The 22085-nt window shown below is 38.3% G+C and overlaps 1 protein-coding gene across 9 annotated transcripts in view; it reads left to right on the top strand.

The window, feature by feature from the left end:
* SORCS1 (sortilin related VPS10 domain containing receptor 1) overlaps positions 1-22085 on the top strand; it is a 455635-nt gene that overhangs the window by 350238 nt on the left and 83312 nt on the right. For all 9 annotated transcript variants that reach the window (XM_016144037.2, XM_016144032.2, XM_016144035.2 and 6 more), the window contains exons 10-16: positions 6665-6811; positions 14226-14328; positions 14593-14669; positions 16550-16641; positions 17998-18105; positions 19607-19724; positions 21223-21353. In XM_016144037.2, the coding sequence (XP_015999523.2) occupies positions 6665-6811; positions 14226-14328; positions 14593-14669; positions 16550-16641; positions 17998-18105; positions 19607-19724; positions 21223-21353 (776 nt within the window). The remainder of the gene's footprint in view (positions 1-6664; positions 6812-14225; positions 14329-14592; positions 14670-16549; positions 16642-17997; positions 18106-19606; positions 19725-21222; positions 21354-22085) is intronic.

The raw sequence follows: 22085 nt of genomic DNA, 5'->3' as shown, positions 1-22085 counted from the left end.
GACATGGAACCTGGCACAAATATTCCTTAAATCTGATTGTTCTGGGTAGCAGGAAGCTGAGAGCCATGCCATCTAGCATGAATTTCCCAGTAGAATAGCAATGAATGATGAGTGCTTAGAGATAAATGAAAAGTAAGAAAATCCATAAATGAATTAATAAGGAGCAGAGATGAGAAACATATGAGGTGGGGGTGACAGAGATAAAATGCATGAAATGCATGATTACTCACCTTCGAGGGTCACTGAGGAGGATGCTGTGTGTTCTTTGTATGCCAATTACTTGCTGTCCCTGTATTTGTGTGCTCTTTAAGCTATTTTAGCAGAGACGAGCTATATAATATATAATTGTATGATGAGTCTGTGTACCAAGGATACATATCATTAATGACTCTTTCTGGGAAATGTAGAAGGAAGCGCAGTTCTCATTTGAAATCAATCATTTTGTTCACACACACATTGGAACCTTGCGGTAAGCGTGGTTCTCTCTACACTAGAACTACAAGTATGTAGTTTATAAGATAGGGAAATGTTAGAAATGAAAAATTGGGGGACCATATTGCATGGTTTCATTATTGAAATACCAGAAATTTCCCTTGGTGTGTGTTGCTCATTGAATATGGATGGACCCCACTCAAGAGAATCAAAAAAAGTCAAGTGAGAAAGTTGGCCACAGAGCAAAAGTGCTAGAAACTTATTTTTGTTAATAAAAGATCATCATAATAATATTTTGGTTGCCATTATACACAGGCAAGCACTGTGTAAAAACCTTCAATGGTTATCTCATTCAATCCATATATGAACTTTTCGACATAGGGCTATAATCACTCTCATTTCATATATAAACTAAGTAAATGGAGGCAGAGAGAGTACAATCATTTTTGCAAAATTACAAAGCTAGTAAGTGGCAGAATTAGGATCTGAATCCTAGTGTATGCAGAATCTTACCTACAAACTCTGTTGTGTCTCTGGAAAGATCATTGTTTAGGCTTATATTTGATTGTGGCCTTCTAATAACCCTGAGATAAAAGGACAGAGGAGGGTAGAGTAAGAAGTATTAGGCTTTACTTAGCAGTAGAAGAAATTAGACAAGAAGAAGAAAATGGTCTGGGGTAAAGTTAACATAAATAGAATGAGCAAATGATTGGCCTGGACTTGTTCACCACCTCTGACCAAAATCCCGAGCCCACAATTTTAGCTTCATTTAGACTGTGTTATCTTGTGGCTCCAATTTTGTCTGGTGGGTGTGTTTGTGTAAGAGAAGCCTAGAAACAAGTGTCCTAAAATTCTATCATTCCTGAAGCGCACAAGGCTCCAGTGGCACCATGTGGGATGGATACCAGAAGACAGCTCTACTGATGGTGGCCAGAGCAAAAGAGATGTGACAAGTGTATCTGAGACATGTGATTCCTAGTGTATTCATCTGGTGTGGATGACGAGAGGGAGTCTGACAGCTTTAGATAATATCCTTCTCTCCTCCAGGAAGGGAATATTAATTAATGATGATAAAGTGTGCATTGGTTTAATGGACAATGACAGTTCACCCAGCCAAGTGGAAAGGTTTGTGTTGGGAGTGAAGCCACCTGGCCGACAAATTCAGAATGCCCAAAATGTGTGCGTACATGACTGAGCCACAGTAGGTGTCATGAAAGACATAAACAGTGACCGATGAATGTTCCATTACACACATCGTGTCTTCTCCATGTTATAAGTATTCTATCTTTAAAAGTGAAAGTTTAACAGTTGTGATGATGGAGCTTATACCTTGATCTCTTGGGAGAAAGACTGGCTCTTAGAATCCAGGATAGAAAATAGGGAAGAAAAATGTTCTTTCATCCAGAACATATTTAGTAAAGGACATAGAATTTACCATCTAATCATTTAAGGCTATTGTCTCCCTGAGAGAGAGCACGGCCTGATCAAGGCAATGGGGAAAGAAAGGACATTTAGACATTTTTTGGCAGTGGGTTCCCTGATTGCAGAGGCAGCTCTGGTACCTTCCAAGTGTACTTTCCTTCTGGCTGGGATCCTCTCTTTAGAACAGGAAAACATCCTATCCCCAAATCTAAAACATCATGATCATAAATATTTTCTCTTTCTTTTCACAGTTTTTGATTCATTTTTTTTCATTTTCTTCAAACTTTGACACCTTAGATTTACAATTAAAGTCTGAGACAAAGAGGGTGGGAGGAATCATTTTCCAATCAGCATCAGATGCAGGGAAAAAAAAAAAAAAAAAAAAACTCTTGTACAAGCGTCTTCCCAACTTAACCTTCACACAGAACACATGAAAGATTGGGACAGGAAAGGACCCTCTATAGGTAAATTTTTTAAAATTTTTTTTAAAAAGAGATACCTATGTTGTTTTCTTCCTTTAAATCACCAAAGAAATCTAAGTCCCAGCACCTAGCATATTCTAACTCTCAAGAAAAGTCTGTTGAATAAAGGTATAGTTGCTTAGATATAGGTGCTATATCCCCAGTACTTAGAAGACTGCAAATAGTAGATGATCAAATAATATTTAGTGAACAACTATTGAGTAAATGTACTAAAGAATTAATGAAAGGCTGCTTCCTGTGAATACGATATCCATGTATTTCTCTCTCAGGCTACTCTAGGATAAGAGACTAGTTTGAAGAAATGGTACAGCTAAGCATGTGAGCTCTAGAGTTAGACAGACTAACTTGGAATCCAGCTCTAAGGCTCTCTAGAGAATGATGACCTTAGGCAAGTGATCAGTCACAGCCAAACATCAACTTTACTACTTAGAGTTCATGGACAGAGTGATGTGCTCATGGTTTCAAAGCCTTTTATGTAATGCCTAACATTTCATAAGTACTCAGTGAATTTGGGGTACTATTATTGCTGTTACACTTTCTAATACAGAATTCTTACTACCTATTTTATTAAAAACAAAAATAGGACTTCTTATGCAAAGTGACTTTTCTATTATTAATTGCAATGAAGAAATATGGTGAATCGAATGACAATCCAAAATTTATACTGGAGTGGGAGACCTTAATGTGAGAGGTAGCAGGAGGAGCCAAGATGAATTAACTTGTGGTAAGGCACATGAGGAGCCCTAGAGAAGTTTATGGGCAGATGGATGCGCTTAAGGAGTTCACACGGTTGTTAAGAGCCAAGATGTAGGTACCTTGTATATGAGAGACAAATTGGAGGACAGAGAAAAAGAGTTGGTGACAGTTCAGGATAAAAGAGAGATACTGGTTTCTGGAAAAAGGTTTATCGAACTGGGCTTTGAGTGATGGTTAGTTGGAGACATATCAGGATGTTATCTAAGGGACTGGGGAGTAGCAGCCCATATGATCAAAGAGAGTAGAATAAGAGGAGAGAAAGTAGCACTTTGAGGCCGTCATCCTGGGGCACAGTGAGTGTGATTTGTGTTGGCTTGAGATTTGAGCTATAACACTTCATATTTAAAGTCTAACCAAAATGATATGTTGGCTTATATGATAGTGGAGAATAAGAAATAATTCCTCATTACCTTTGAGACTTCTGGTTTCAAATTCGCCATATGAGAGGCAAAGAAAGAAAAGTGTCTTCTCAAGATACTTGGCATCTTTGCACAGATTTTAGAAACAGAGAGAAGGGAACAGATCTTTTTCCAAAAGAAGACAAACTCTCAAAAGTGAGATTCGTCATTCCCGTAGGAACATCTATCTGATTGGAAACTCTGTGCCTACACGAAGGCCTGTCTTCTATCAGGAATATTACTTTTTCCTACCCTGTCTCAGCCCTCAGCCCCACCCCATTCTAGAAATATGTGGAATGTACTATGGATACAGATAAAAGTTGCCTGGCAACCAAAAAATATCCCTTCATCCTCACTGGAACCCAGACCTTACATGCACACATAAGTACACACACATGTACACATAAGTGCACACACATTCCACATTGTGGGCACTGATATACTGTTCCCTAGATAGCCAGAATCCTACAGTAATAAGGAGAGGTTCCAGGAAACACCTAATGAGACCTCATAAAACAGCCCTTTTGGAAAGTGCCTCATGCATAAGGGTGTACCAAGACACAAAAAGATAGACTTCTCAGGCTCAGAGCAAATGGGACAGCGAATGGCATAAAAAACCTAAGAACAGGAGTGACCGTCTTTGCAGACAAGGCCAAGGAAGCAAACAATAAAAAGATCCCTCAAATGCGATTTTCTCAAATAAAGTGCCTTGGCCACAAGAGAAAAATAAGGAGACCCTTTCTAGCTCTATCCCCACTTGTCGCACATTCCCTTTGCTTTGCCAAGTTTTTATTCCTCAAGATAAACCTGAAGGCCAAGCTGCCAGACATGAATTAAAAAGTGCATCTCTCTGCTCAAGTGGCATTTGATAATGCCAAGAAGTCAGGGGGCAGTAAAGTCACTGTTTCTACAAATCAAATGAACCAGCTGCTAAACATGCATAACCCTGCTCTGACACCCTGGCCAAAATACGGAGAGGACGGGAAGGAAAATGGGCAATGAAACTACTGGAAGAGGTAATATTTTTATTCCCTGCACACCTATTATAACCTCCTGGTGTGTTGGATGGTTAAGACTGTGCCATTCCTCATGTATAGGTGTACTGTGGAGGGCAGACAGGTACAATTTTGTGAAAATTCTGATTTATAAAATTTAATTTTTAAATAACTGGCAGTTTAGTCCTATTTAAATATGCAACAGCCTCTCAAACATATGCAAATCCAATACGAGAGTCCCTGGTGAGAAGTCCTTATGGAGCTGGTCTAGTGAATAACTAGATATTATTTGTAACTAACATATTATGGTTGGGGGGGTGTCAAGTGCTCCTGGAATTTATGTGTTCTACATTTGTTAAGGGTCAACAATACATAAGAAATGGTTCTGGCTGCCATCGAAGGCCCAGAATGAGGCTTGTTTTCCTAAGCAGTTCAAAGCATTCCTCCCAGCAACTCATATATCCCATTTATTTGTTTAAGAAACTTGTCTTCCAAAAGTGTACAAAGGTGGCCGAACTCTAAATTACTCCAGATGCCAAATCAGCAGGTAAAAACTAATGAGGTTCGAATGTGTCAAAAGCAAAGGCAAAATATGTGTCTTCTATTGATTGAAACCCAACTTATTTGAATTGACAAATTCAGAACTGAAGTTGCTGAAAGAACTTTAGAAATCAGACAGATTTAGATGTGAAACCAACTCTCTGTTATCTCGAGTGATTACATTTTTATATCTCAGTTTCCTCATCCATAGAATTGGTGTAACAGCTGTTATGCAGACAGGTTTATCGTGAATATTGAAGGTTTGGCATATAAAGTATTGGGCACAGTGCTTGGTATTGTGGTGAAGACTAAGGCTATTGTTTTGCTCTTCTGCCTAAAAAGTTTTATGTGATAACATAAAAGGCATGAGTTAAATTAAATGGGCTCAGATAATGCCTGCAAGCTTATTCACTTCATCCCTCTTTGTGCTCCAGAAAGCCACTTAATCTCAAGTTTCTGTTTCCTAATTTTCAAAATGTGGCTAATGATAACCATATCCTATGCTTACTGTGAGCATTAAATGAGATAACCTATGCATAGTGCTGAAACGCATTATTAAACATATTTCAGACCACTTTCTCAGTGCCCTCAGTTTTGCTGGGTTGTCATAATTTCAAGCAGAGTGAAATACGCATGAATGTGTTGAATAAACTCTAAAACACATGAGAATATAATACACAGTTAAGGATTTGTTATAGCACAGTTTTGGCAACTTACCAATTGCTGTCTGTTTCATAACACATAGAAGGAAGGCAATCATATTTTCAGAACCAAATAATTAATAAGGACTGTTTATAATGGAAACAATGGTGTTACAGAAACACTGTTCCTTTAGAGGAGGGATTATTTAACAATTTAGGGAAACCACTACTTCTTTAAGTTTAATAATAGTTCTTTGTTCAATTTATTTTGGTGGCTTAATAGAGCACTCTTTAATAGAAAAAAATAATAATAATTTGATCATGAGCTTTAAATGACCTCTTTCAATCGCCCAAAGCTCTAGGTAGTTCAGTGATTTTATTTGTCTTTGAGAACATGGACTGTGAGGACATAGAGTTCTGGGTTGAAATCCTAAGTCAACCACTTACTATCCTGGGTATCTAGTGTGTCCTTGGACTGTGTGACCTTGGACAAGTCACTTTACCTGAATGGGTCTCAGTTTCCTCATCTATGAAATAGAATAAATGGTACTTATCCAAGAGGGCTATGGCTATTATAAGGATTAAATGAAATAAAACATGTAAGACTATGGGTGCTAGGCCTAACCCAAAAGTAAAGTAGCCTCTATTTATTTAACATTTAGCAAACAACAAAACCGAAAGCACCAGAGTTCATCTCTAGATGATGGCAAACTACTACCAAACTACCCTGGGGGAAATAAGAAGCCTCTATCAAACTTACATTACAACCCTCTTGATACCGTAGAGGGCACAGATCTATTTCTTTTCATCCCACTGTCCAAGGAGTCATTATACGTAGTCATCACCTCGTTCCCATTTCCCCCATCCTCTCTTTCCTCCTTTCCTCCTAGATGAGTGCTCAGCTGAATTTAACAGTCTGCTTCTTTTTTTTTTTTTAAGTAAACAAATATATCCCTTCTCAATTTGATGTATTTTTCAGCCATGTCAATTTTTCCCAGGTAGCAGGGATAAAGGGAATGTTCTTGGCTAACAAGAAGATTGACAACCAAGTGAAGACTTTCATCACATATAACAAAGGCAGAGATTGGCGTTTGCTGCAGGCACCGGACACGGATTTGAGGGGGGACCCTGTGCACTGCTTACTGGTGAGTCTTAATATTGAGGCAGAAAGACCCAAACAGTGAGGGCTGGAAATAGATGGTCAACAGGCAGACAAAGACGGGTCCAGGGCTCCTTGCTCAGCTGTTGAGCAAAAGGAGTCAGGCAAGGGCATGAAGGCAGTGTGTAGAGGAGTCCCAGTGCGCCTTTGAGATGGACCAAAGAGATAAGAGAAAATAAGTAAGTTTCTTACTCATTTCCAAGGATATTCAGCTGTGGCCCAGTTTCTGATGAAGACCTCAAATTGTGGTTTAAAGAAGAATATAATAATTGCCATCTGTGGTAGGGATAATCCTTACATTTTCATGAATAACCTTGTACAGATCTGACGATACATGAATTCAACAGTAGAATTGATGAATGAATGCAGATTTGTATAGTTGTATTTTCTAGAGGAGATGTTTATTCACGTTTCCAGAGGAGTTTATGCCTCGCACAAGGGTAAGAACTACTAATTTAAACTTTTATTGATACTCTTTATGTTTCATATATTTATGTTGAATTATATAAAGCTGTATAGCCAAACAACAGCCTGTGGGACAAATAGGGCCCACCACTTGTTTTTCTAAATAAAATTTTATTGGAACATGATCATGCTTATTAATTTATTTATTGTCTACGGCTGTTTTTGCTCTATAATGGCAGAAGTGAGTAGTCATGACTGTGTGGTATACCAAGCCTAAGATATCCATCATATGGTCCTTAAATAAAAAATGTTTTCTTCCCTTTGCTTTGAAGTATGGCTTTTTTTAAATCATCTAACATATGGGTAATAAGTAGATCAGCATGCATTTATTAATATATTTAATTATATGTTGGCATCTGACAGAAGGATAAAAAATTCCCAAGGACTTTACAGTCTACTTAAAAGAGATTGGATTAGTAAATGAAAGATTATAAGGTCACATCTCACTCCTGTTAGTAGTTCTGGTGCTTGCCCTATACTTTACATGTGCATAGATATTGCGTGAATGAAGGGGGGAAGAAAGCAATTAATTGTAAAGCAAAGTTTAATTAAATGTTCATTTCTGTAAAACAAATCAGAAGTTAGATTTATATTCATAAGAGGGAGAGACCACTATGTTAAGCTACAGGAAAGACCTCCTAGTTTTAGTAAGGGCTTGGTGTGTGTGCGTGTGTGTGTGTGTGCGGGCGTGCACACGCACACACACATAAGTGTTCACTCTCGTCATGCAATTCTGGCTTTAATGTCATCCATACTCAGCTTGCTTCCTTCTGTCCCATAAGGTCTGAACAGTCACTTTGCAGGTTTATTTCATACAGCTGTAGGCGGGTCACCCTCCTACTCGAGAAGATGCCAGCAGCCATAGCTTGACCTTATTAGTTGCAAAGGATATCACAGTTGTCGCTGTGCATCAGGGAAGCAGTATGAAATTCAGCCTCCCACTCAGCTTCTATCTTTATTACCAGCAACACACAAGGGGGCGGGGGGAAGCTAGTTGTTACAGTGAGTGCACAAAGCCAGTGACAGAGCAAGTAAATGTAACAGCTATTATTGAATATCTACTCTGTGCAAGGCATGGCTCAGTCATATTTTTTTTTTTTAAATAGGGCCACCTTCCTAATTTAGTTGTTTCAAGTTGGAGCATCATGATATTTCACCTGTGATGCATAGGATGCACCAGTGCTTTACTGTGATCCTTCATTTCATTATATGCTTTGAAGATTAGATGTCCATGAGAGAGAATTAACCATATCACCTCAAGAGGTTTTCCGGGACATTCTGGCATCATAAATGGAGCATTAGAAATGCCTCTTATGCAAAGTACTTAGTGAGGGGTTCCCTGCTCTACCTCCAGATCACTGTTAGGAAGTCTTATGGCTGTGTCTCCAACATATAAATTCTGGGACCATCCTAATACAAGCCACCATTATTTCTTACTTCCCCTATAGTAATAGCCTCCTAACTGCTTCTCCGGTCTCTACCTAAATCTCTTCTCCAAACAGTGGCCAATACAACCTTTTTTATTTTTTTTAATTTCAACTTTATGGAAATAAAATGTACATACATTAAAAGTACCCATTTTAATATTATAATTTGATGAATCTCGACAAATGTGTATACCCACCTGATGGTTACCACGGTCAAGATAGAACATTTTCATCACCCCCCAAAATTTCTTTGTGCCCCTTCGCAATCACTACCCATACCTCTAGCCCTAGACAACCACTAATCTGCTTTCCTTTTAGCATAGATTAAATTAGGCTTTTTAAAAATTTTATGCACATAGGATCGACTCGAGCTTTAAACATTCATATTATGTCTCTTTTTTACCTAAACCTTCTAATGACTTTTTAATTCAGGTAGAATAAAATCCAAATACTATATCATAGCCTGCAGGTCCCATATGGTCTGGCTCCTGTCTACTTCTCCTGCCTGGTTTTCAGCCTCTCTCTCCTTCCTTCCTCACACATAAACCACAGTGGGGGAGGATGGTGCCTGTTTCCATATCATTAACTTACCATTTATGTCTTAGGCTCTTTGCATTTATGTCTTAGGCTTTTTGCATTTTCTTGAAATTTTGATCCTTAATTGATTATCTTAATCTCAGGGAGCCGTTTTGAACTTTTTGTAAAGTTGTAATTGTCCCAACTCCTTTTTATTAGTGGCCTTTCTCACTCTTTGAAATCTGTCCAGGTATTTGACCATCTTCCCCTGCTAAAACATAAGCTCTGAGAGCAGAGGAACCGTGGCTATATTTTTGGCCACTGCAAATAATTATCTCAAGAATCATACCTGCCACAATGTAGGTGGTGTTGTTCTGGATGTTATGTTTGTTTGAAGCAGACCTTCCATTGATAGACGTTGTTTGAGTTTTATGGCTGGACTCTATTGGAAGCCCTTCCTTGCCACTAACAGGCATAGTGAAGGGTTGCTCATGATATCTACCTCTTCTGAAGTTCATGGGTTCAAGTACATCCCAAATTTGACAACATCAGTAGGCTCATTAGGATTGGATAAAGATGAATTAATGGGATATGGATATACAGTACCCAGGAGTCCTTCGGCCGCCTCCTTCATGAGCCCTGTTGTCTAATGTAGTTTCAATCTGAGTTTTAGAAAATAGGCAGCGGGGTGAGGAGGGGAAAATGACAACGGGGGTGGGGAGGAGAGACCGAAAGCACTTTATAAATATCTGCCAAAAGCACAAAATAGGAAAGAAAATCTTTGAGCTACAGGAGATCTGGACTGTTAAAAAAAATCTCCTTTCAGCTCGAGAACTGGTGGCAGAGAGGAGATAAAAAGTGATTTCAGATTGTGAGTGCTTGGAAAGTGACAGTGTCACCAAAAGCACGGCCTGGTGATTAGAAAAGAGATTTTCCGGCAGGGCTGTTAACAAATGTGGAACAAGTTCAGAATTACAGTCCCAAAAGGAATGTCCCTGGTAAAATGTATTCTATAGAAATAAGACATCCAGTGTAATTGGGGGCTGTATTTTTTAGGACTTTTAGATTGATTGCCTGGAGGGCTCAGCTGGGATTTCTTTCTTCTGAAGATGGCATTGTACAATTAGATGCAGTATTACAGGTCACGGGCCACCTGCCTCCAAAGCCTCAAGATTGGGCTCCCAAGAAGCAAGATGTGAGCTGAGCCTGTGACAAATCCTTGGGCCCCTAGGGATAGTATAGCATTTCATGGAGAGAGGCCATGACTTCGTTATGGATTCAATTGGCAATTTTCTGTTGGAGCTAAGCAGCCAGTTATTCCAGCAGATCCTTGACACTGCTTTTCATCCCTTTGCATGTTGAACTCTGTGTATTGTGTTGGATCGGAGTGCCCAATACCCAGCCAAGTGGTCCAGGATCCTCCCTCTTCTTTGCCATTGACCTTTTACTGAGGATCTAATAGATCCTTAGCCCCAGTTCAGGGTCAGAAACAATGTGTATACTCTGAGTATGTAATTTACCTCCTCCTTATTATTTACAAAAACTCTGATCTGGCTTTTTAGGACAATACTCAGATTAGGAGACCTAGGGATAAAGGTGCCTTGAAAATGGCACATAAAGGCTGTTAATACGGAGGTTAGGGGGAAAGAGGAAGTGGAATGAAGAGCTGGTTGACACTAATATAAGCAAAATTTTTTGAGTCGAATTATTTCATGTAGAGAAATGTCTTCTATCATTTAGTAATTCTCAATTGGCCATTCGCGGTGCTAGGAAAATCATGGCTTATTAATGGATCAATTAAATACAATAGACATTTACTGAATGCTTGCAATGGTCAAAGGATTCTGTTTATTAAAATAGGAAATAAAAGAATAAGGCGACAACAACAAAAAAACATATGTGGAACCCAGAAGTCCACTATAGACCTTAAGAGTTTGTAAAACCTGAAACTGAATACAAAAGTTTGTGTGCACTTGCCTTTATGCATTTTTTCTTCACAAAAAAAAATCCTTAATTTGCATCAGATTTTCAAACTCTGTACTTGACTCTGCAAAGATTAAAGACTAAGTATTTGGTTTCTCCTAGAGGTGAGTGATTGATGATATTCCATGCCCCGTAACTACATAACATAAAGACGTATGAAAGTACACAGAGCAGCTTCCAAACGTGCATGCTGGTCCTCCCTTTCCCTTTAAGTCAGCTGCTAGGTCATGGTCCTTTCAGTGTAAACGTCTATATTTTCCTAATGCGAAAGATAAGGAAAATAGAGAAGAGCCTTTGGGACCAGCTGTGTTTTGACTCCATTGAATTGGAGATAATTCTGGAAAGATACTCAGGTGCTCAGTACATGTTTGCTAAGGGGAGAAAAGAAAGCAGGAAGGAAGGAAGAGGTAGATAAAGTGCCCCCTGCCTGGGCAAAAATTGCATAAGAATTAGCTTTGTCTTCTGTCCTTCAGGGGTTCATAGTGGCTTTGACAGCCATTATAGTAACCCTGTCTATTCATTTTTGGTGATTTAACTTTGAAAAATGTCCAAAACTTGTCAAGTATCATGTTTAAGTTAAAGTAGTATAGATGATCAGTTAACATTGTTTTTCTTTGAACATTGTAGACTGTATAACTTTGTTGAAAAAAAAATGGAGGAAAGGAAAAATAAAGCCACAGAATATTCTCCTTGTACCAGCTGGGGGCAATCCAGTACTACAAATGTGAGAATGGAGGAAAAAAAAAAAAGTGCACGGAAAGGATCATTTCTAATGTTGCTGCTAGTGTATGAACTGGTGTCTTTTCTTCTCAAATTAATTTATCCTCGGCTTCTGAAAGCCATAGCAACCAAGAGCAGTGTGGAGATGGAGAATTGAAAATGCCCTCTTTCTTTAGTAATGATGAGTGCCCTATAGCAAATAACCCCTGGGTTATTTGAGCTTTACAATCTTCCAGACCGTTGAGTGATAAAGTTTGTGGAAAGTGGCAGCTCAGGGTTGCAAGCTGGGTCCTTCCTTGTTCAGGGATGTCCTGCCCTGTTGGGTACTATAAAGGTGCTCCATTCAACCCATACATAATTCCCAAGGAGTAATGCAATTCTTGGAATGCTGTAGAGCTACTCACATTACTCTGATTATGTGATTTACAAATAAGCCCATGTACTTCTGGCATTGTTCTGAGTAAAAGAGTAATCTCTTTCATGTCCTAACATAAAAGCTTTGCTTGATAGTTCAAGCTTTTATTGACTGTCTTTTTTGATTCTATGCTAGGTTCCACAGAAGATGCAAATTAGTACTTTGATGTTTTCTCTTTATTAGTAGGATATATCTCTTAGGAGGATAAAACCAAATATACCTCCAACAGATAATATAGGATTGTGAGTGGTAAAATAAACTGTCATAGATCAGAGTAGGGGAGCTCCTGGTAGGCTGCAGTTGTCAGGAAAAATGGTTGACGCCTTTAATTTATCCTGTCTCAACATCTGAGTATTACATAACACTGTCCTGGGACCTCTGCAATATAGACCCATGCTAGTCTTCCTCTTAGGCAAAAGGAAGCCAAGTGCTTGGGTCTGATTGTTTCTTATAAGGGTAGTCTTCCTTGCTCCTATTGAAATTCCTTTTTTGAATGCTTTACATGAAATTTTTATGTAAAACCAATGATTTATTACTATCATTATTCCTTGAGAGTTTCCTCTTTGTGTCAGCAGTGAGGAAAAGACCCAATTGCAATCTACTGTTTTATTTCACCAGTATTTTGGCTGTTTTTATTCCTGAGTTTTATTTTTAGTTTGTCATTTACTCTATCCCATATAAATTTAATCATTGTATTGCTCACCGTCTGAATATCTGCTGGCTGAGACTTACAGAGCAGAATAAAAGTAATAACAGAGATACATTGGTGATTCCAAAAACTCAAGTCGATAAGATTAGAAAATAATCTCCCTGAGCAATGAAAAGAAATGTAGGTTCAGACACAAATTTGTAGTTTTTGACAGCTCAGTACAAGAACTATGACATTCCTATAACATTTATTATCCTGTTTTGGAAAACTGTTGATATATTAATCAGAGAATTTGATCAAGATTTTCATACATAAATAAACAAGTCCCTTAAATTTTCACTTAAATTGCTATTACTGGTACATTTTGCCTACAAGTATGACTTTTATATCGATTAATACTGATTCTGATAATACCCTAAAACAGACACTATGTCAATTGTCTGGTGGATGTTAAGAGAGTTTCACATGTCATACAGCTTGCTCCGTACAGCTAGGACCCAGGTCTCAAATGGAGCGTGGCTAAGAGATGCCAGCTGACTTCTTCGAAACTCTCCCAGCTTCACCAAACCTTCTCTCCTGACGCCCTAGCCCATTTCTCCTCAGTCATATTGGCTACATACTGTATAGCTCAACTCCTCTGCTTCTTCTCTTTGTTATTGATATTACTCAAGCTGGAAATGTCCTTTGTCCTTCTGAATATCTCATCCTCGGTTCGTATCTTTCCTATCTTTCCCTAAAGCAGTGTTTTCTCCTTGAATCCTTCCTTGATCCAAAGTTGGACATCATCGCTTCACCGTTTAGAATCTCATATTTTGTCTGTACTAATCTTATGGCTTTTAAAATGTATTCTCTTTATGTTAATCAATGGAAAAAATTTAAATTATTCACTTCATAATAGGACAAAATTATAGTTGATGTAATTCTTTTATAAGTTACACCTAGGCTTTTCTAGATAAAGTGCTAAAATGTTTGTTGAATGCCCAAATGGCAATTAAGGCAGTTGATAAGACTTAAAACAAAGATGCTTTCTCTTTCACCACTTGGTCGTTATATTATACTTATGGACACCAGATATTTGCGGAATGAAAGATAGGTGTACCTGGATGTATACATGGATGGATGGTTAGATGAGATGGTTAGAGGACTGGATGGATGCTCTGAATATGGTCTTTAAATGACCATTTAGATTGTGTGCTTTCATGACACTCATTTCTCCTCTTCTCAGCCTTATTGCTCACTGCACCTTCACCTGAAGGTCTCTGAGAATCCCTACACATCAGGGATCATTGCCAGCCGAGACACAGCTCCTAGCATCATCGTGGCTTCAGGTAAGAAGCTTTCCTAGTCTGCTTATTGTTCTAAATTGTGTTTATTTTTTAAAAAACTAGATATCTGTGCTTGGAATGTAATGAGCAAACTAAAAATCTTTTTGAATAACACCTAAACCATTAACCCTGAAGCAAATATCCTGAAAAAACCTGCTCACACATGTTTACAATCTAAATCCATCTCAGGCACTGCAGACTGCCCATGTAGTCATCCTTACCTTGAGCAGGAAGCTCCCTTCACTAATGGTGATGTGCTCTTTCTAGGCAACATTGGTTCTGAACTGTCAGACAACGACATCAGCATGTTTGTCTCTTCAGATGCAGGGAACACTTGGAGGCAGGTAAGACAGTATCCTGGGCCTAGTTGCTGAAATTTAAAAGACATAAAAAAATTACCCAACTTGATTCAATTCTGGAAACTTATCTATTCCAGATAATAACTTATTCACTGCACATAAATCCTATAGCTTGCCAAAGTGTTTATTTTGTTGTCATTGTTTTATGACAGTCTTAAACAAGTCTTTGAGGTTAGCAAACATTTTTGCAATTTCATTTTTTTTTTTTGCTGCTCAATAAAAATAACCCATATTCAGAACCTATATGTAAGAAAGTTTATAAGTGACAATGAAACCAAATTAGAACTGACTGAATTTTTCCCATAAAAGAAACCCAGAATCCCAAAGAGTTTATCACGTAGAGAACATGGCACCTGGAGGGAAGATGATATACCTAATGCTGAGTTACCACCATAAATTCTCCTTGCCTTGAAGTCAGAATAGATAGCAATGAAGTGTTATAGAAATAGCCATTACCCAGGTGGTGTTCCCGGATATTTAAATCTCATGTGCAAAAGATAGAGCAATAACTATCATGGCACATATGTTAGGAAAAGTAGAAATGGAATCACTTTAAACTGATGTGTTTAGCTTAAGTGTTTTCTCTTTTTCTTCTGAATGAAAATTAGGTGCCCATAGCTTATAAAACAAGCATTTAATGAGGTATAACAGTCATAACAAGATATGCACCTAATGCATGGCTGTTCTCCTTCAATAAATATAAGCCACTGACATTTAATTATCACGTAATAACTAGCACCGTAAATTGAAATCTAATGCACAGGTAATCACACAGCAAAGAGAACACTCCGCTTTAAATTTTACAAAGAGATCTCCATGTTATGGTCCAATTGCTATTTCTTAGCCCCAGACGCTTCATAGATCCTCAGTGGGATTCACATGTTTTGAGAAGAGCAAGCAGGAAAAAATTTACCTAAAAAACCCAAGAGCTATTGATTGTGGAGGTTTATAAAAACATGGCCGATTAAGCTTCCTCTGGAGAATAGAGAGCCAGGATCCCGTTTTTTTTTTTTTTCTTCCTTCCAACACTCCAAACAAAGCAATCTCTACTTTTATAGTCCTAGGATATATATTCCTGGATATAAGACATAAATAAAGAGGAATAAAAGATTACGTCTATAGTATAACCACAGACAAGGCCATGCTAACAGTGTGACTGTGAGAAAACAGTATACATTGTACATAGAGAGGACTTAAAAACTGTTTTCAACCTATCCTCATTTGACTTCATATTGATTTCTCCATATTTGGAGAAAAATCTAATGATACATGCACCCAAATATGATGATTCCATTTTGATCAGAACTACTTTATGACTTGATAGAGAATCTATTACTTGTACAAGAACACCTTTTCTCTATAATCCTTAGAAACTTTGAAATAATTTTATCTACAAAGGGCACTATAATGCTGAGAGTCTCAGCTCCATCAGTCACTGTATACACGGCCTTAGGCAAATCACCACATCTTTCTAAACCTTAAGTTTCTCATCTGTAAAAGTGAGTAAAGTAGCTCTAAGTTTTCTTCCATCTAAAAATGTTAGCAATAGGACAATTACCCAGTATTCTGACATCATCATAAATGGGGATCAATTGAACTTACACAAAAAGCTGGGAATAGAAACACGAACACAGAACCATTCATTCGTTAAATTTCTTTCTTGGTACACAGAAAATCGTTTTATGTAACTTCAGTGGAACATGTAGCCTACCTTGGGAAATGTTGTTCGTAACTGTGTCTTCCTAAAGATTTTGAGAAACCTAACTCTATCATGGCAGGGATTTCCCACCTCATACAAAGACTTATTCTCTGAATGCTGAGTGTGTGTGGATATTTGTCCATGTGGATGTGTTTTCCTCTTCCAGATCTTTGAAGAAGAGCACAGTGTTCTCTATCTGGATCAGGGTGGAGTCCTGGTTGCTATGAAGCACACATCTCTCCCAATTCGGCATCTCTGGTAAAGGCACCTACTGCCCATGAGCTATGCACCTGGTGGCCCCCCTACTGCTAAACTTGGAGCTGGGCTATAAGATTATGACGTGTTTGTAGGAAAATGTCAAGGTCTGCTAGAACATAATTTATACCCTTGCTTTATTAAAATAAGATTGTTGCCTATAGTTTCACAAAACAAAGAGAAAAGGAGGGAGAGAGGGAGGAAGGGAGAGACAAGAAAAGAGAGAGAGGAGAGAGAGAGAGAGAGAAAGAGAGAGAGAGAGAGAGAAATTGCATTATGGTTTTTATTATTATTATTATTATTATTTTTTGCATATGGTTTTTAAATGTGGCAATACCCTCCCCAGTACTCTATTCTGTTAGCACAGTCATGGGTAGAATGGTGTGTCAGGTATAATCTCTGAATGACTTCAACTTCTTACAGTTACTTTTCCCAAATAACATCTCCTGTAGTATATTTGTGTTCATTATGTGTTCTGCACAGAGATCATGATCCTTCTATTCCTATTTCATTTCTCCTGATTCTATTTCCTTAGTTTCCTATTTGGGGTTGACATTCTGCAGCTCTACCTGTAGGTCTTCCACAGATAGACATGCGAAACTTAACTTCCAGAGGGGTTTTTAATAGATTTCTTCATGTGTGTTTTTAAAAGTGGCTCTCTCTGCATGCGAGCTTGTTCAAAGTCAAAAGCCTGATTTTTCCCTTCACTGTTAGTTACTTTGGTGACTGAAGGGAAAGCTTTAGAAATAAAAGAAATAGAGACTTAGCTTGTTGGAAGCCATCCATAGAGAAAAGCAGAGTAAAGGAAACATTCTGTGTGACCGTCAGAGTCACCTATTTCTCTTACTCTCGAGAGCCTGTTCTCCTGTCCCCATTCACTCAGCGAGTCAACCAGGGTTTATAACAGTGAAAGAGGGATGCCTCTCAGGGTTTGATCACTTAGAGGTGTCTGGTTCAAGTTCATCTAAGTAGGTCTCGTAAAGCCATTGCTCTACAGAATCACCTGTAAGTTCTGCTACTAGAATGCAGTGATGTTTTGGAGAGAGTCACATCAAGATCTTAGATCAAATAAAATATCCAAATTTAAAATAAATTCTATCAAAGACTTATTATTATTTAAGTTTCATGCAGCTCTCCCCTCACTGATGTTGTAATACACATGGTTCCCAAATCACATGGCTAAACTGTATTTCTACTTTCTGATGTAATTAAGAACATTTATTCTTATGAAAGGCTCCCTTTGACAGCGCTTAGGTACTTTTAAAATGTGTTCTCTCCTGGTTGATAGTATCTTTCCTTTGAAAGAATTTTTTTTTCTTTTGCGATCTGATGACTTATTTTTTTTTTTCCTGTCATTAGGTTGAGTTTTGATGAAGGGAGATCTTGGAGCAAATACAGTTTCACATCTATTCCACTCTTTGTGGATGGAGTTCTGGGTGAGCCTGGGGAAGAAACTCTTATCATGACGTAAGTGAAAAACTGTGCTGGCTCCTGGTCTTAATATTAATCTAGGAACATGGTTTTTAGCTAAGCCTGTTCACTTTACTGCACTTAGGTCTGAAGTTGCTAGCAAAGTCAGTACATCTGACGTAATGGTTCCCTAGGGAAGAGGAAAGAAAAATGTAGGCAGCAATTTTCTTGGCTATTTGCTAGTTATTAGGAGACCCACATTGAGGGTTGGTGGCCTAAGGGCATGGCTTATTTCTTCTTCTATCGATAGAAAATATTATTTCAATAGATAATAAAACTATACATTAAAAATTTGAATAATAGACAAACTCGATATATAGAAAAATCACAGACATATGAGAATGATTTCACTTTAAAGCAGAACACAGAGCTTGAGCAAAGCCCCATACAGGCTTTTATTTATTCCTGGCTCTTTACCTAACCCAATTTTGAGGCATATTAGGGAAACCCTGAGAACAATCTGTTCTCGTGAAATTGCATTTGCACTCATTCTTGTCTGGAAAGAGATGATCATTAATTTGTGAAAGACTTGATTAATGACTTGCCTGCCTATGGGGTTCAAAACATGAGCTTTGAATTTGAAATATGAAACTGCGCTTTTCTCTTCCCCTAGAAAATTGGAGATGGAAAACAGAAGGATGGTTTTAAAGTAGTTGATCCTATTATCAATGAAGATTTTAAAATCAAAGTGAATAGTCAATACATTTTATGATTTTTTCTTCCCTCCTTTCTTTTCATGATAGAAAAGATCAACAAAAATTTAATCTGCCTAATAGCTACACTTCGAGCCATGGTAAACATAGCTAGATTAGCAATTTATTTCATAATTTGTCTTTATTCAGTTGTCATATTTGCAAAACACAGATTTTAAAAGCTGACTGAAAAGGCTGCTTTGTGGCTTTTATATACATCTACAATTGGTGATTCAAACACCTCATTAAATATGAGTCTCTCTCAGTAAGGAGAGTAGAATGCACAGCATAGGAAACAGTTCAAACCACTTGCCCTGCTGGCCATTTTCCCCAGCGACTGGTAAGAAGGTAAAATAGCATGGAAGCCATCGGAACCACGTACATTGTTAGCAAGAGAACATAGAAGTACAATCTCAGGCCATGAAGAGTACAGCATTTGTGATTTTCTCAATGATTGATTGATTGATTGATTGATTGATTGCAGTTTTTGTTAACCTTTCTATGGTACAATATATAGAAGTTGGTTTTTAAGCCAAACACCCTGGTGTCTGACTCTTCTAGTTCTTTAGTGATCGGACATTGGTTTTTATATGTTAACACAGCTCTTCGAGCCTCAAGTTACCCATATGTGAAGTAGAACCAATACTAGCGACCCTCTTCATAAGTGTGTTTCAAGGATTAAATATATGAACAATGCAATGCGCTCAGCATTATTCTCAGTTTATAGTAAAAACTCAGCAAATGCTAGCTGTCATTCTAACTTGGCATTGTTATTACGATTATTTTTGTCGTTATGAACTCTGTAGAGTGTTTGGACACTTTAGCCACCGTTCTGAATGGCAGCTGGTCAAAGTCGACTACAAGTCCATTTTCGATAGACGCTGTGCCGAGGAGGACTACAGACCTTGGCAGCTGCACAGCCAGGTGGGAGAAACAGAGAAGTTGAGTCCTGGATGAGAGGCGTGGGTGTGTGGGTGGTGCAAGCTAGTTATTTCGAATGTTGGAATCTGGGTTCTCCAAGCTAAAATGCTCATCTAGTGCTTTCTTACATGTTTTGTGTTCCACAGCAGTGAACAAACTCAAGGCTTTATAGCTTGTTGTGAAGTAATTTCTGTTTTTTATTGTACTAGGATATAATGAGATAAAATTCAAATGTGCTTGGCTTAGACTTACAACTCAGAATGAAATACCAACTCAGCACGGAGATCTAAACGTAATTTATCTGAGCATGTCATATGGATGCAGGGTGGAGGCAGGGGTGAGCAAGGATCTTCAATTTTATCTAGCGATGCAAACAGAGACATTAAATAACAAAATATGCTCTGTGAGCAGTGCCACTAATATCCTTCCTCCCCACCGCTGTGACGTTCTGGGATTCGGTAGTACTTCTTGCCTCTTTCCAAGGTACTTGTGGTATGAGAATGCAGAATTATTAATAGGAAACTTTCCCTTCATCCTGGCCCCTCAGCTGCTCATCTCATATCAAAATGCTTGACTGAAAGCATCTCTCCTTTGATTTCTCAAGGCAGAAGTCATCCTTCAGGTCTCTCAATGGATATGGTATAGGCTCTTGCTGCAAAGCCATCACCATATTCAGGCAGTGACGCATCATATACCCCAAACCTAAACTAAGTAATATATTTACATGTAGATGTGGAATAGAACTGGTTAAAGCGATTTTGTTCAAGAAAGACAACTTATAGTCGCTTAGACAAAACTCTGTTCTGGTCCTTTAGACAGACAAAGAAAGCTGTGTTTGACAGTGAGGGCTACATCAGCTAGAATCACCCACTCTATTCAGAGACTCAGCAAAAAAATTATTGCTCATTTACATTGCTGCTATTTTCCCCTTTGAGATGCATAAACCTAGTGATATTCAAAGCTTTTTGAGAAACACTGAATTTATTTCTCTTGCTTGTCTGGTAGACAGACATAAAATCAGTGCCATAAAGTTGTGTGGGCAGAAGCACGATAAATTGGGGCAAAATGGATGTATATTTCTTAGCAGTACTCTTCTTTCACATGCTCATAAATGACCAAATGTATAAATCTTTTCTTATAGGAGAATTGAACTTAATTATTACAGATCCGTTGGCAGTATACTTGTTATACACCTAGTCTTAGTTATCTGTCTCCCACACAGCAAGCACTGTGCCTAATACCTTGCCAAGGAAAGGTTTGCTGAATACACAAGGAGTTAAGGACATTTTTTGACACACGCCCCAAAGCCTTTTCAAGATGCTTTTATGAGTCCCATTCTATATTAGAGCTCTAGACATTAACAAAAATGCTGTTAGCGCAGAGCTGACCATCTAAGTCCAGATTTCATTAAAGTTTGAGAACATCTCCTTAAACTGCCCCGATGTGGAGCAGGGAAGGTCCAAGTGGTGCTCAAGTGTGTGAGATCCTTGTCTCCTTACAGGGGGAAGCCTGCATCATGGGAGCAAAAAGGATATATAAGAAGCGAAAATCAGAGCGGAAATGTATGCAAGGAAAATATGCGGGAGCTATGGAATCTGAGCCCTGTGTCTGCACAGAGGCTGATTTTGACTGGTGAGCCATGCTGTTATCCCATGGAGTCCTTCAGCATATCACATCTACGGGGGTCTTAATGAACACTTAGATTCAAAATAATATGAACACATATTAACCTAAATGACAGGCCTCATATTTTATGAAATTACCTTTGGGACATTATGACGTACTATCTCTGTACATGTGCATATGGGAAAACCAGGAGTTTCTTTAGATTTAAAAAGGATTCAGAACTTGGCCAGTAATTATCTTCACGTATTTGATAGCTCTTGGAATGAAAAAAGAGACCAGATCCACCCTGAGTTGCTTCAAATGGCAGCACAGAAAATAATGTGGAATTTTCAGAGAGCAAACACATTTGTGCTCAAGGAAAAACTTTCTGGAGTCTATGGTTCCTGGTAGTGGAATGATGGCTTTATTTGGTAGCAAGTTTTCAGTCAGTGGTTAGCAGATTATTGCTTATGTGATCCATAGAAGACATTACTGAATATAAAGAAGGGTTCAAGGTCATTGCCAGTCTATGGCTCTGTGAACCTAGTGGTAAAGGAAACATCTCCCTTTTCTGAGATTAAGCTAATTCCAACTGGAAGAGTGACTGAGACATTTAGATTAGTTCAATAAACTCAGTGCTGTGGTGGGTTTTCTGGAGTATTTGACAAGCAGAGAGCTAACGTGGGGTCAGCGATACCCTTGCTTTGTTCTAAGTCAGTGTTTAGCATTCAGGTGAGGTTAAAAAATTATTGAGGCTGA

This window comes from Rousettus aegyptiacus, unplaced genomic scaffold (genome assembly GCF_014176215.1).
Source record: "Rousettus aegyptiacus isolate mRouAeg1 unplaced genomic scaffold, mRouAeg1.p scaffold_m13_p_6, whole genome shotgun sequence".
NCBI classification, from domain to species: Eukaryota; Metazoa; Chordata; class Mammalia; order Chiroptera; family Pteropodidae; genus Rousettus; species Rousettus aegyptiacus.
This window is presented reverse-complemented; position numbering and strand designations above follow the sequence as displayed.